This window comes from Triticum aestivum, chromosome 7D (assembly GCF_018294505.1).
Source record: "Triticum aestivum cultivar Chinese Spring chromosome 7D, IWGSC CS RefSeq v2.1, whole genome shotgun sequence".
Classification (NCBI taxonomy): Eukaryota; Viridiplantae; Streptophyta; class Magnoliopsida; order Poales; family Poaceae; genus Triticum; species Triticum aestivum.
The window spans coordinates 254183298-254199064 of record NC_057814.1 but is presented as its reverse complement, the minus strand read 5'-3'; the positions used below and the strand labels follow the sequence as shown (position 1 = coordinate 254199064).

Below are 15767 nucleotides of genomic sequence, written 5' to 3'. Positions count from 1 at the left end.
CATGTGACTTTCGACCTTCCACGTGAGTCATTGAAAGGATGTACACGGACCGTACTAATCCTACAAGGTTAATATAATCCAGTTCTCAAATTTGACCAAAATTATATCTTGTTTCAAATTTCAAGAAAAAACGCATGCATATAATATAAACACTAAAATTCAAGCATGTCCATTGATCATTTGCAAAATACCCGAGAATCGCAACATAAGTTCTTTACATTAGTAGGTTAACTAATGGCTTAAATTATAGGTCATGTCCCCCCACGAGAAGTAGCTTAGTATAAACTTGAGTGGAAATCAGTTAATGTCGTGTCCATTAAAAACTGAATGCACTCTCCATATTTAGTAAATAACAAACTGGAATTTGTATTTTTTGTGTGGAATTGGTACCTTTTGCATTTTTATCACCATGTATTTACACTTGTTAATATGCAACCTTAATCCTTTCCACATGTGCATGTGATACAAATGCTAAACGTTTATGAGTTGCCCTTCAACATGACTTTCCTCTACCGTCCGTTACTCGTCCCAAAACGTGTATGAGGATAAGCTTACAATTGCAAGTAAAACGTGTTTGCGTCATGTTTTCCTATATATGTTTTGCACTGTTTCACTCTCCATGAGATAAATGCCTAGTTGTTGTTGTAAATAGAAATTGCTGACGAGTGTCCCTGCGATTTTCCAGGCTCCTTCACTGTTTGTTGTCCGGAAAATAGGCGCATGCGAGTCCAATCTGCAAGCCGATGAACAGAACGAATAGGCCAGGGATTCTCTTCTTCTCTCTTCGTTTGAATCCAAGGTGGTTGCTGTTCTTTCTTCCTCGCGTGATATACCAGAAAAATGTTGCGATCTCTACGGGTTTGTTTAGATCTTGTCGTCTTTGCAGTGCCTTCCAAACCTCGACGTTTTCCGTCACGGTTCCTGACCACATTCTCTCGACTCCGTAATCCAAGAAGAACGTTGGACCCAAAAAATTGCGTGGAGGGATAATCTAAAGGGAGATTCTTGGAGCCAAGAGCATGAGCAGGTCTCCGGCCCCGGATGGCGGCGGCGGCGGCGGCGGCAATCGCTTGCCGCCAGTGAAACCGTCGGTGTCGCTGTCACCGTCGCCGACGGGCCCTCCGGAGAGCGACATCAGCCACATGCCGGACTCCCCCGCGCGCAGCCTCGGCCACCGCCGCGCGCACTCCGAGATCATCGGCCTCCCCGACGACCACGACCTCGACCTCCCGGGCTGCGCAGGGGACGGGCCGTCGCTGTCGGACGAGAACGAGGAGGAGCTCTTCTCCATGTTCCTCGACGCCGAGAAGCTCAACGCGCAGCTGCGCGAGGCGTCGGAGACGGAGTCGTCGTGCGCCTCGGCGGGCGCCGGTGCGGGGCCGAGGCCGCGCCATCACCACAGCCATTCCATGGACGCGTCGAGCTCTTTCGACGCGGAGCAGCTGCTTGGGACGCCGGCGGTGGAGGGGATGTCGACGGTGGAGGCCAAGAAGGCAATGTCCAACGCAAAGCTCGCAGAACTAGCGCTTGTCGACCCAAAGAAGGCAAAAAGGTTCGGCCTCTTATGTTCTCTTCTTGCGAAATTCCATCAGTAGGATTATCCATTGTTCATCTGACTTTGATATTTTTTTTTCATCCAAGGCTATTACTTATCGAATATTTACGGCTGTTATATGGATGAACAAAGAATGAAAGTGGTCTGAAATGCTGTCAAAAGAAACAAAATATACAGAACATTAGAAGACAACTGCATGAGGAGATTAAAGTTTATAAATTACTCCCTCCGTAAAGAAATATAAGATCGTTTATATCACTAAGTGATCTAGACGATCTTATATTTCTTTACAGAGGAAGTACAACTCATGGAACACATCGTGTTTGATGTGCCCCTACCAACGAGTACTAACAACTAGAATTTATTCCTCAATTTTTTTCCAATGTGGTGTGTTTATAAGGTGAAAATCACTCGGATGAAAATGCTGCCTGACCATAAGTAAGCTAAATGCACGATGCGATCTGAAGAACAAGCAAATATTTGCCTGTGATATGGCAGCTAGCCGTATATAGTTGGTCCTTTTGTTTGTAAAGTGCCTAGTTGTCTATGTTTACTTAGCCTCCATAATTCATGTGATAGGATTTGGGCTAATAGACAATCGGCGGCCAGATCGAAAGAAAGGAAGATGCGGTATATTTCTGAACTTGAACGGAAGGTGCAAACCCTGCATGCAGAAGCAACAACATTGTCAACCCAGCTGGCACTTCTACATGTAAGAACTGCCCCTCTTCAACTTCTGTTATTCCTCTTCTCCCAATATTATGTTTAAAAATGTGGAAGAAAATCCTGCCCTATCTGTTTTTTCGGCACCTGTAATCCTTGCTTAGACGGTAAGAACTAGGAACTAACTAGAAAATCTAATCGAAGAATATTATGCACAAAAGTTTGGATGCGGATCATGCGTATCCTCTCCTGTAGATTTCATGTAGTTTCCACTATCATAATGAAAGAAAATTGTCCAAGCAAGTCATTCAGCTAACTTCAACTGGTGGACAATGCCATCACCTCCATGTTTGTGTCAGGTAGCTTTATCCATCTTGTTCGTCGCAAAAAAAAAGAAGCTTTATCCATCTTGTTAGCTGCTAGGTAGTGGTCTTGCACCTGAGCTCCCACTGTTATGGCTAACAACAAAGAGAGAAGAAATAATTTGCTTGATCTGACTGAGGGTGCGTTAACTATGAGTCGATGAATTATGCATCACTTCAGATAGCTAACCTTGTTCCCTTTGGCACGTTTGTAAACGGCACAGAGAGACACTGCCGGGCTCTCTACCAAGAACAGCGAACTGAAGATGCGCCTGCAAAACGTGCAGCAACAAATCCACTTACAAGATGGTAAAGTCCGTAATTCCAGTTACTCATTGTCTTTCACCTTCTTTGTTCTGCCATGAATGTAAGAGACTTGCATGTTCACCATGAGGGAGACTGGGGGAAGGTGATTAATTGAAAGGTACTATGAACTTCTTGATCATCTTGAGCGCGCTAGCACATAAAAGAAGGGGAAACAATTTTTCATGACCATTTTGGGGTTTTTCGTCGAAACCTTAGCATGTGCTGCTGTTGTTGCAGCTCTGAATGACGCACTGAAATCTGAGCTGCAAAGGCTGAAGATGGCGACGAGCCACATGGGCAACACCGTTGGGGGAATGATGAACTTGATCGGCCCACCCCCGCCGCACTCGGTTGGAGGGAACCAGCCAATGTTCCACATTCAGGGCCAGGCTGCAATGCAGCCACTGCACCAGATGCAGCAGATTCACCCTCAGCACCAGCAGCCGTTGCTGCATCCGCTGCAACTGCAAGCACAGCAGCTGCTGTTGCAGCAGCAGGCTTCTGCTGCACCACCACCCAACCCGAAGATGAAACGGGCCATCTCCGCTCCGAACCAGTGGATTGGTGGGTGGTCCGAGAGCAGTGGCAACTGATCGAGATCCTGTCTGGAATACAGGAATTTCACAGGGATACCGTCAAACGAAAATCCCCACCGGGCAAAATTCATGCTATCTGTCAGAGCCGGGTGGATTCAGGGGGTTCTGGGGCATCACCCAAGTGTAGATTGATCACCAGCAAGTATATAGCCTATATATAGGGTTCAAGGCTGCTCAAGTTACGGTCAGTTGTCGAGTCTTCCTTCTCAAGAAAGAGTTACGTTCTTATGGGGTCTACAGGTGCAGATGTTTGTTGAAGGAAAATGTTACCAACTCACGCAGATTCTTCGGATTCAAAACTTCTGGGGTCTACAGGTGCGGATGTTTGTTGAAGGAAAATGGTACCAACTCATGCAGATTCTTCGGGTTTGTCGATACGCTGTCAATCTGATTAAGAAGCTGGTTTACAAAGGAAGATGCTGCTCCATTTCTTAATCTCGTGCGCTGGCCTTTGTATGTACAGATTGTTTTCTTTGTTTTGGTCTGGGGCCTTTTCATCGTGGATTCATGGTCACTTTTGGTGACTGGCAAGTTTGAATGTCCTCTCTGCGTTCTTCGAATACAAAATGATGCGTATTTAGCAGCATATTCATAGAAGAAACAAAGGCAATCTGTCAAGTGTAATTTACAATAGTGTTTTTCAAAAGACTCACCAATACAGTACGTTAATAGTTGGGTTAATTGCACAAACCACATGTTTTGGAACTAGGGTTTCACGTAACCACATGTCTTGCAAGAAAAAGGGAATCACAGACCCTCAAAAAGGAAAAACAAAGAACCGTGTATTTATTGAAAGACTAGAATATGGATTAAGAAACTGCTCTATTGAGTGCTCCATGTTCCTTTTTTGGCGAGCAAATCTGACACTTAACTTTAACACACACCAAATCTCCACGTAAAACACTGGGCAAGTGAGTAGAAGGATTAGCACATATCTTTATATCACTGAGGCTACATTGTTCCATTCACAACCAAGGTTGCTACACACTTAATACAAATCATCATACTTTAGTATAATTTGCTGCCGAAAACAATTGTCACTCTACATACATGGTAATTCACAAACAGAAAATCATTCTCTTCAGTTGCCTCCTGTAAAGTTGCAAAATGATGCTTTCACTCATCGTCGTCAAGACCAGGTACAAACAATAGGTTGACGTCAAATACGACGGGGCTGCTCGGAGCCACTCTTGGCCTTCCGGGTGCTGAAGTAAGGCCCTTAGGGAATGCTAACTGCTCAGTTCAAGAAAATGGGAAATCATCACTATCCTGTCCAGATATCCCAGACTGAAGAAACACAGCGCATGATCATGATCATTGGAGGAAAAGGTCAAGTTTTCTTGCACATCAGCTAGTTTTGTTTTGTTTTGTTTTCGGCATTGCTTTGTTAAACTCGACGAGGCAAGACTGCTTACTTGACCGGGTATGTACAACCGACGCAGTCCTCCAACTTTCATCGACAAGATCCCTTCATCAAGTCCCTTTATCACCTGGAAATTCCAAAGATATAAATGAGAGGAAAGAACGCCATGCCAAATCTGATACTTTGAAGCTATGAACTGTATATAACTGATCCAGATTTCCTAGGATAAGCAATGAAGCAGAACTGCTTGTTATTAGTCTACATTGCAGAGGATAAGAATGAGCATGAAATTCATTTAATCGTGCTATTTATTAGCAACAGGGGTTATATCCATTGAAGACGACGGTGAGCACTGTCAAAATAAACAGTGTTTGCTAGGTTCAGATCAATTCACAGCTGTATGGGTTAATTTTAGTCGTCATCTTTCATCGGGGCATGCAATGGCTGTGCCCTTTTCGGGGAAAAAAAGAGGGGCATGCAATGTATCAGAGCCTGCAGTAAAATACCTGTCCTGCGCCAACACGGAATATGTAGGGCTGGCCTTTCTCCAGCGAGCTGCACAACAACACCAGGACATTATAAGAGGACGAAGTGTTACTAATCAATTATGTGCACGCTGAATGCACGGTCGCCAAATGTGCTCAGTGATCTCTCACCTATCGAATATCTGTCCGTTTGGCACCATGGCGATGCAGTTTGCAGCAACCTACACACACGCTGGTTAGTGAGTGATCAAGAAGCTTACGCGTTCGCACGCAATTGTCGAACGAGAAAAAGAAGAGGTAATGGTGAGCACCTGGAAGCCAATGGGCGGACTCGGCCCTTGGCCGACTTTGATGTCCTTGTACTGCAAACCGGACTCCGTAGTCACCATAGGCAGCTGAAAACGCAGCAGAAAAACTTGCGGCCTGATTCCATGGATTTTGCAGGAAATACTGCATGAATCAAGCAAACGAAATGCCGCATTCCAACTAAGTGGGTCACGGCGAACGTACATTCTCGAGCTCTGCCTCGCAGGCGGCGTCGCAGAGCTTGGGCTTCTCCTCCGGCGGCAGCCCGCCGGCGACGGCGTCGAGCGCGGCCCCCAGAACCACCGCCCCAAACACGCCCCTCCGCGTGACCACGCCGCCGTTGTCGTCGTCAGCTCCTCCGCATTGCGCCGCGCTTCCGCCAGCGGCAGCCCTGCAGCAGCACGGCGCCCTGGTGTTGCCACCTCTGATGAACGCCCTGCCGCCGCCGCCGCTGGGAAGCCAGGCCCTCGAGCTAGCGCCACGCGGCCCTGACGGGAGGAGAAGCGGCGAGGCCGAGGAAGAGGCCGCAGCAGCCATTGGATTAGGGAGGGGGAGGGGGAGGAGGAGGAAGACGGCGGGGAAGAGGACCACGGACGAGTCCACGAGAGAGAGTGGATAGAGCAAATTAAATCCGCGGTGTCCGTCCAGCCTCCACCACTCGCTTCGCGCGTGACGCACGGCGCACGACGACGGGAATCAACGGCCGTTGTGTGCAGCTTTGTGTTAAACAACGCCGCTAGAGTTTTTTTCGTTCTTCTACGGGACGCTTATTATTATTATTATTATTATTATTATTATTATTATTATTATTTCTGAACATAGCACAGACGCAATTGCTCGTATATACATGCATACACTCACTCGTATGAACGCGCACACACGCCCTACCCCTATGAGCACCTCCGAGAGATTGAGTTGACATATCATTTTGAAATTTTACGAAGTTACCGTAGGCATCTCGTAGTTGACTGTCACAGTTTGTCGGGATCTTTCGGTAGAGAGATATTGGCAGGAATTACGATGGATGGATAATATCACCTAATTCTGAAAATCCGAGAAAGTCTAAATAGGTTGTTTGGCAGGCTGACGTTGGAGTGGTTGAACCTAGATAATTCTCACCAAAGCCTGAGAAACCTAGGCCCTGATTGGATTCTTGTTTTCTAGCGCTTTACACCTATAAAAAAAGTACATATCTCCGTCTCTCGTTTTCTTTCTCGACTGAAAATCACATACTGGTTGTAAAGTACACATGTATAATAAATACGGGTGTAAAAAGATACACACCGATTCCAAGCGGGTCCTTGTGTTATCCACCCCGCCCCCTTCTATTTACTAGCTCACCTTTAGCGCTAGGACAAACCCAACCTTAGTTCTTGCCACGAGCGACCCCGGTGACTCAGATCTGCGGAAGCGGCGGCAGTGAAGGCGGCGACTTCAATCTCCGATGGCAGGATGCTTCTCCCCTTCGTCTCCGACCCCGTCTCATCCTCCTTGTTGGTGCCATGGGTGGGTGGGCGGCTCCAATGGGGCTAAGCAACATACAACCCCCCTCCCCTTGTTAGGTCGTTAGGTACGGTGTTGGGTCTGTTTCTCTATTGCTCATCGCACCATCGATGTCACCACTAGGTTATGGACGAACAAATGAAGCTGGTTGTTCAGGCATCATCACTCATAGCTGTGGTTCAGGTCTGGGTCAGGTTGGTCCACAAAAGAGTTGTACCTCGGAGTGATACGTCTGTCATCTGTTATGGTCCAATGTTAATTCGAGATAGGGAGGTGTTGGTGAATTTGAACTAGATTTACAACTGCAACGACGTAGAGGCTCTGCATGTTGTAGGTCATAATAAGAGTTTTAGGGTTATTCACAACACACCCCAGAGATAAAATCGAGAACATTTCTACATATTTCAAGCAAGTCTTGAATGTTATTGAGGAGATCAAATGAGAGATGATCAAAGCATCAACTTGGCAAACTCCTAGCAAGATTCACAAACAGCCCAAGATGGTGTCCATATTTCAAGGTGAGCACCACTCATAGTTCATGCCTTGACATGCTTTTATTGTTCTTAATACAACCATAACACTATGTTTTCATGCCATCACAGTGTAGCATTAGGGCAATAGATGATACTCATGTGACTGTTAGAGTGTCGAGGTCACAGGCTGCAACGTACAGGGGTAGAAAACACTACACAAGTTAGAATGTGTTCGCTGCTCCTAGGGGGTAGAAAGCACTACACAAGCTAGAATGTGTTCACTGCTCCTAGGAGGTAGAAAGCACTACACATTTTGGGCGGGCGCGAATGAGGACAAAGTGCATGAGAAAGACTAGTGTTAATCTGTGAGGCTAGTCTAGATCCAAGGTGGTAGTCATGCGCAACAGCCAGAAACCGATGGACGAACTGACTGGTATGGTTGGGGCGTTACAACGAGCGTGCGTCGGGGCGCGATGACACGACATGCCAATGCCCTTCCCAAGCATCCGAGAACATTGGGGAGGGGAGAGGCATGGAAAGGAGTGAAGGAAATATGCCCTAGAGGCAATAATAAAGTTGTTATTTATATTTCCTTATATCATGATAAATGTTTATTATTCATGCTAGAATTGTATTAACCTGAAACTTAGTACATGTGTGAATACAGAGACAAAACAAAATGTCCCTGGTATGCCTCTACTTGACTAGCTCGTTAATCAAAGATGGTTAAGTTTCCTGACCATGAACATGTGTTGTCATTTGATGAACGGGATCACATCATTAGAGAATGATGTGATGGACAAGACCCATCCGTTAGCTTAGCATAAAGATCGTTTAGTTTTATTGCTATTGCTTTCTTCATAACTTATACATGTTCCTCTGACTATGAGATTGTGCAACTCCCGAATACCGGAGGAACACCTTGTGTGCTATCAAACGTCACAACGTAACTGGGTGATTATAAAGATGCTCTACAGGTGTCTCCGAAGGTGTTTGTTGGGTTGGCATAGATCAAGAATAGGATTTGTCACTCCGTGTATCGGAGAGGTATCTCTGGGCCCTCTCGGTAATGCACATCACTATAAACCTTGCAAGTAATGTGACCAATGAGTTAGTTGCGGGACGATGCATTACAGAACGATTAAAGAGACTTGCCGGTAACGAGATTGAACTAGGTATGAGGATACCGATGATCGAATCTCGGGCAAGTAACATACCGATGACAAAGGGAACAACATATGTTGTTTTGCGGTTTGATCGATAAAGATCTTCGTAGAATATGTAGGAGCCAATATGAGCATCCAGGTTCCGCTATTGACCGGAGATATGTCTCGGTCATGTCTACATAGTTCTCGAACCCGTAGGGTCCGCACGCTCAAAGTTTGATGACGATTTGTATTATGAGTTATGTGATTTGATGACCGAAGTTTGTTCAGAGTCCCGGATGAGATCACGGACATGACGAGGAGTTTCGAAATGGTAAAGAGGTAAAGATTCATATATTGGAAGGTTGCATTCGGACATCGAAATGGTTCCGAGTGATTCAGGCATTTTTCCGGAGTACCGGGAGGTTACCGGAACCCCCCGGGGGAAGATTGGGCCTACATGGGCCATAGGGAAGAGGGGAAGCAGCCCACAAGGGGCAGCCACGCCCCCTCCCTATAGGGAGTCCGAATTGGACTAGGGAGGGGGTGCCCCCCCCCTTTCCTTCTCCTCTTCCTCTCCCTTCCCTCTTTCCCCCTCTTCGGAAAAGGAAAGGGAGTCCAACTAGGATTGGGAGTCCTAGTTGGACTCCCCTCTATGGCGCGCCCCCTTGGTCGGCCGCCTCCTCCTCCCCTCCTTTATATACGGGGGAGGGAGGCACCCCATAGACACACCAAGATTTGTCTTAGCCATGTGTGGTGCCCCCCTCCACAGTTACACACCTCGGTCATATGGTCGTAGTGCTTAGGCGAAGCCCTGCGCCGGTAACTTCATCATCACCGTCACCACACCGTCGTGCTGACAAAACTCTCCCTCATCCTCAACTAGATTAAGAGCTCGAGGGACGTCATCGAGCTGAATGTGTGCTGAACATGGAGGTGCCGTACGTTCGGTACTTGGATCTGTTGGATCGCGAAGACGTTCGACTACATCAACCACGTTACTAAACGCTTCCGCTTTCGGTCTATGAGGGTACGTGGACACACTCTCCCCGCTCATTGCTCTGCATATCCTAGATAGATCTTGCGTGATCGTAGGTAAAATTTTGAAATACTGTGTTCCCCAACAGTGGCATCCGAGCTAGGTCTATGCGTAGATGTTATATGCACGAGTAGAACACAATGAGTTGTGGGCGATAATAGTCATACTGCTTACCAGCAACGTCTTACTTTGATTCGGCGGTATTGTTGGATGAAGCGGCCCGGACCGACATTACATGACCGCGTTCATGAGACTGGTTCTACCGACGTGCTTCGCACACAGGTGGCTAGCGGGTGTCTGTTTCTCCAACTTTAGTTGAATCGAGATTGACTACGCCCGGTCCTTGTTGAAGGTTAAAACAGCACACTTGACGAAAAATCGTTGTGGTTTTGATGCATAGGTAAGAACGGTTCTTGCTAGAAGCCCGTAGCAGCCACGTAAAACTTGCAACAACAAAGTAGAGGACGTCTAACTTGTTTTTGCAGGGCTTGTTGTGATGTGGTATGGTCAAGACATGATGATATATAAATTGGTGTATGAGATGATCATGTTTTCTAAAATTTATCGGCAACTGGCAGGAGCCTTATGGTTGTTGCTTTATTGCATGAAATGCAATCGCCATGTAATTGATTTACTTTATCACTAAGCGGTGGTGATAGTCGTAGAAGAAATAGTTGGCGAGACGACAACGATGCTACGATGGAGATCAAGGTGCCAAGCCGGTGACGATGGTGATCATGACGGTGCTTTGGAGATGGAGATCAAAGGCACAGGATGATGATGGCCATATCATATCACTTATTTTGATTGCATGTGATGTTTATCATTTATGCATCTTATTTTGCTTAGTACGGCGGTAGCATTATAAGATGATCTCTCACTAAATTTCAAGGTATAAGTGTTCTCCCTGAGTATGCACCGTTGCTACAGTTCGTCGTGCCGAGACACCACGTGATGATCGGGTGTGATAAGCTCTACGTTCACATACAACGGGTGCAAGCCAGTTTTGCACACATAGAATACTCGGGTTAAACTTGACGAGCCTAGCATATGCAGATATGGCCTCGGAACACTGAGACTGAAAGGTCGAGCGTGAATCATATAGTAGATATGATCAACATAGTGATGTTCACCATTGAAAACTACTCCATCTCACGTGATGATCGGACATGGTTTAGTTGATTTGGATCACGTGATCATTTAGATGACTAGAGGGATGTCTATCTAAGTGGGAGTTCTTAAGTAATATGATTAAATTGAACTTTAATTTATCATGAACTTAGTCCTGATAGTATTTGCATATCTATGTTGTAGATCAATAGCTTGCGATGTAGCTCCCCGTTTAATTTTTGATATGTTCCTAGAGAAAACTAAGTTGAAAGATGATAGTAGCAATGATGCGGACTAGGTCCGTGATCTGAGGATTATCCTCATTGCTGCACAGAAGAATTATGTCCTTGATGCACCGCTAGGTGAAAGAACTATTGCAGGAGCAGATGCAGACGTTATGAACGTTTGACAAGCTCGGTATGATGACTACTTGATAGTTTAGTGCACCTGAAGGAAATATGACCTAGAGGCAATAATAAAGTTGTTATTTATATTTCCTTATATCATGATAAATGTTTATTAGTCATGCTAGAATTGTATTAACAGGAAACTCAGTACATGTGTGAATACATAGACAAACAGAGTGTCACTAGTATGCCTCTACCTGACTAGCTCGTTGAATCAAAGATGGTTAAGTTTCCTAGCCATAGACATGAGTTGTCATTTGATTAACGGGATCACATCATTGGAGAATGATGTGATTCACATCATTAGAGAATGATGTGATTGACTTGACCCATTCCGTTAGCTTAGCATTTGATCGTTTAGTATATTGCCATTGCTTTCTTCATGACTTATACATGTTCCTATGACTATGAGATTATGCAACTCTCGAATACCGGAGGAACACTTTGTGTGCTACCAAACGTCACAACGTAACTGGGTGATTATAAAGGTGCTCTACAGGTGTCTCCAATGGTACTTGTTGAGTTGGCATAGATCAAGATTAGGATTTGTCACTCCGATTGTCGGAGAGGTATCTCTGGGCCCTCTCGGTAATGCACATCACTATAAGCCTTGCAAGCAATGTGACTAATGAGTTAGTTGCGGGATGATGCATTACGGAACAAGTAAAGAGACTTGCCCGGTAACAAGATTGAACTAGGTATTGAGATACCGACGATCGAATCTCGGGCAAGTAACATACCAATGACAAAGGGAACAAGGTATGTTGTTATGCGGTTTGACCGATAAAGATCTTCGTAGAATATGTAGGAGCCAATATGAGCATCCAGGTTCCGCTATCGGTTATTGACCGGAGACGTGTCTCGGTCATGTCTACATAGTTCTCGAACCCGTAGGGTCCGCACGCTTAACGTTTGGTGACGATCGGTATTATGTGTTTATGTGATTTGATGTGCCGAACATTGTTTGGAGTCCCGGATGAGATCACGGACATGACGAGGAGTCTCGAAGTGGTCGAGACGTAAAGATCAATATATTGGAAGGCTATATTCGGACATCGGAAAGGTTCCGAGTGGTTCGGGCATTTTTCCGGAGTACCGGAAGGTTACCGGAACCCCCCAGGAGAAGTTATGGGCCTTATGGGCCATAAGAAGGAAGCACACCAGCCCACAAGGGGCTGGTGCGCCCCCCTTGGGCAGGAGGCCGAATTGGAATAGGTTTGGGGGGCGGCGGCTGATACGTCTCCAACGTATCTATAATTTTTTATTGTTCCATGCTATTATATTACCTGTTTTGGATGTTCAATGGGCTTTATTATACACGTTTATATTATTTTTGGGACTAACCTATTAACCGGAGGCCCAGCCCAAATTGCTGTTTTTTGCCTATTTCAGTGTTTCAAAGGAAAGGAATATCAAACGGAGTCCAAACGGAATGAAACCTTCGGGAACGTGATTTTCGGAACAAACGTGATCCAGAGGACTTGGAGTGGACGTCAAGCAATCAACGAGGAGGCCACGTGGCAGGGAGGCGCGCCTGCCCCCCTGGGCGTGCCCCCCACCCTCGTGGGCCCCTCGTAGCTCTCCTGACCGACCTCTTTCGCCTATATATACTCATATACCCTAGAAACATCAGAACAGGAGCCGAAACCCTATTTCCACCGCCGCAACTCTATGTACCCGTGAGATCCTATCTTGGGGCCTTTTCCGGCGCTCCGCCGGAGGGGGCATTGATCACGGAGGGCTTCTACATCAACATCATGGCCTCTCCGATGATGTGTGAGTAGTTTACCTCAGACCTTCGGGTCCATAGTTATTAGCTAGATGGCTTCTTCTCTCTCTTTGGATCTCAATACAAAGTTCTCCTCGATTTTCTTGGAGATCTATTCGATGTAATATTCTTTTGCGGTGTGTTTGTCGAGATCCGATGAATTGTGGGTTTATGATCAAGATTATCTATGAACAATATTTGAATCTCCTCTGAATTCTTTTATGTATGATCGCCTATCTTTGAAAGTCTCTTCAAATTATCAGTTTGGTCTGGCCTACAAGATTGATCTTTCTTGCAATGGGAGAAGTGCTTAGCTTTGGGTTCAATCTTGCGGTGCTCAATCCCAGTGACAGAAGGGGAAACAACACGTATTGTATTGTTGCCATCGAGGATAAAAAGATGGGGTTTATATCATATTGCTTGAGTTTATCCCTCTACATCATGTCATCTTGCTTAAAGCGTTACTCTGTTCTTATGAACTTAATACTCTAGATGCATGCTAGATAGCGGTCGATGTGTGGAGTAATAGTAGTAGATGCAGGTAGGAGTCGGTCTACTTATCACGGACGTGATGCCTATATACATGATCATACCTAGATATTCTCATAACGATGCTCAATTCTATCAATTGCTCGACAGTAATTTGTTCACCCACCGTAATACTTACGCTCTTGAGAGAAGCCACTAGTGAAACCTATGCCCCCCGGTCTATTCTCTATCATATTAATCTACCGTTATTTCTATTACCATTTATTTTGCTTTCTTTACTTTTAGTCTTTATCATAAAAATACCAAAAATATTATCTTATCATCTCTATCAGATCTCACTTTTGCAAGTGGCCGTGAAGGGATTGACAACCCCTTTATCGCGTTGGTTGCAAGGTTCTTATTTGTTTGTGTAGGAACGAGGGACTTGAGTGTGGTCTCCTACTGGATTGATACCTTGGTTCTCAAAAACTAAGGGAAATACTTACGCTACTTTACTGCATCACCCTTTCCTCTTCAAGGGAAAACCAACGCAGTGCTCAAGAGGTAGCAAGAAGGATTTTTGGCGCCGTTGCCGGGGAGTCTACGCACAAGTCAAGACATACCAAGTACCCATCACAAACTCTTATCCCTCGCATTACATTATTTGCCATTTGGCTCTCGTTTTCCTCTCCCCCACTTCACCCTTGCCGTTTTATTCGCCTTCTTCTGTTCGTCTTTTTGTTTGCCTTGATGTCTTAGTTGGCTTATTTGCTCATTTGGTTGGAATAATTTATTGCTAAACAGAGAACCTAAGATCTATGGATCCTCATCCGCTTACCAATCTTTTTAAGAGATCCAATTACGATGAACCAATACCTAGTGATTTGGGTGCACTAGATTATCTTTATAAGGTTTTGCTTGAAATCCGTGAATCTGAAAATTGTGATGAAGTGCTTTATGAAGTGATTCACGATAGATCTTTGAATAAAAAGCATGATTGCAATGATGTTATTATAAATTCTATTAATGTCAATTGTGTTAATGATATGCAAAACCCAAGCTTGGGGATGCTAAGTTTGCTATGTCTACTACTTGTTGCAATGATCATGATTGGGGTGATTCTTCTTATGATCTTGAAAATTTATTTAAGCCCCATGATGAATATGAGATTGATAATAATGTTTGCAATAGTATTGAAAGTGGGTTTGGAAGAGTGTCAACTTTAGATCCCACATATTTGGAGAATGTTCAATCTTATGGTATTTTTGATAAAAGTGGGTTTGGAGAGGTCATGACTTTAGTTAATGATAATCCCACTATTTTGGAAGAGTGTTGATACGTTTCCAACGTATCTACTTTTCCAAACACTTTTGCCCTTGTTTTGGACTCTAACTTACATGATTTGAATGGAACTAACCCGGACTGACGCTGTTTTTAGCAGAATTGCCATGGTGTTATCTTTGTGCAGAAACAAAAGTTCTCGGAATGACCTGAAACTTCACGGAGATTATTTTTGGAAATAATAAAAAATACTGGCGAAAGAATCAAGGCCAGGGGCCCACACCCTGTCCACGAGGGTGGGAGGCGCGCCTTCCCCCCAGGGCGCGCCCCCTGCCTCGTGGTCCCCCTGGAGCTCCACCGACCTCAACTCCAACTCTATATATTCGTGTTTGGGGAGAAAAAAATCAGAGAGAAGGATTCATCGCATTTTATGATACGGAGCCGCCGCCAAGCCCTAAACTCTCTCGGGAGGGCTGATCTGGAGTCCGTTCGGGGCTCCGGAGAGGGGAATTCATCGCCATCGTCATCATCAACCATCCTCCATCACCAATTTCATGATGCTCACCGCCGTGCGTGAGTAACTCCATCGTAGGCTTGCTGGACGGTGATGGGTTGGATGAGATTTATCATGTAGTCGAGTTAGTTTTGTTAGGGTTTGATCCCTAGTATCCACTATGTTTTGAGATTGATGTTGCTATGACTTTGCTATGCTTAATGCTTGTCACTAGGGCCCGAGTGCAATGATTTCTATTATGTTTTCATGAATATATGTGAGTTATTGATCCTATCTTGCAAGTCTATAGTCACCTACTATGTGTTATGATCCGGCAACCCCGAAGTGACAATAATCGGGACCACTCCCGGTGATGAACGTAGTTTGAGGTGTTCATGTATTCACTATGTGTTAATGCTTTGGTCCGGTACTGTATTAAAAGGA

The 15767-nt window shown here is 45.2% G+C and overlaps 2 protein-coding genes across 3 annotated transcripts; one reads left to right on the top strand and one right to left on the bottom strand.

Moving 5' to 3' along the window:
• The first annotated feature begins 647 nt into the window (after positions 1-647).
• LOC123166894 (transcription factor RF2a) lies at positions 648-4068 on the top strand. 2 transcript variants are annotated; one of them, XM_044584707.1, is made up of 5 exons: positions 648-799; positions 887-1552; positions 2135-2267; positions 2805-2889; positions 3124-4068. In XM_044584707.1, exons 2-5 carry the CDS (start codon positions 1020-1022, stop codon positions 3477-3479), a joined length of 1107 nt encoding a protein of 368 aa, XP_044440642.1. In that variant the 5' UTR covers positions 648-799; positions 887-1019; the 3' UTR covers positions 3480-4068. The 2 variants fall into 2 exon arrangements, with proteins under 2 accessions (XP_044440642.1, XP_044440641.1); XM_044584706.1 differs by having other exon boundaries at positions 648-1552.
• A 326-nt stretch (positions 4069-4394) lies between these two features.
• Positions 4395-6288, bottom strand: LOC123166895 (peptidyl-prolyl cis-trans isomerase FKBP16-3, chloroplastic). Its single transcript, XM_044584708.1, has 6 exons — positions 5841-6288; positions 5642-5725; positions 5502-5551; positions 5352-5400; positions 4898-4972; positions 4395-4715 (listed from the first exon to the last, which is right to left on the bottom strand). The coding sequence occupies exons 1-6, from the start codon at positions 6171-6173 to the stop codon at positions 4599-4601; spliced, it is 708 nt and encodes a 235-aa protein (XP_044440643.1). The 5' UTR covers positions 6174-6288; the 3' UTR covers positions 4395-4598.
• Positions 6289-15767: the final 9479 nt, after the last annotated feature.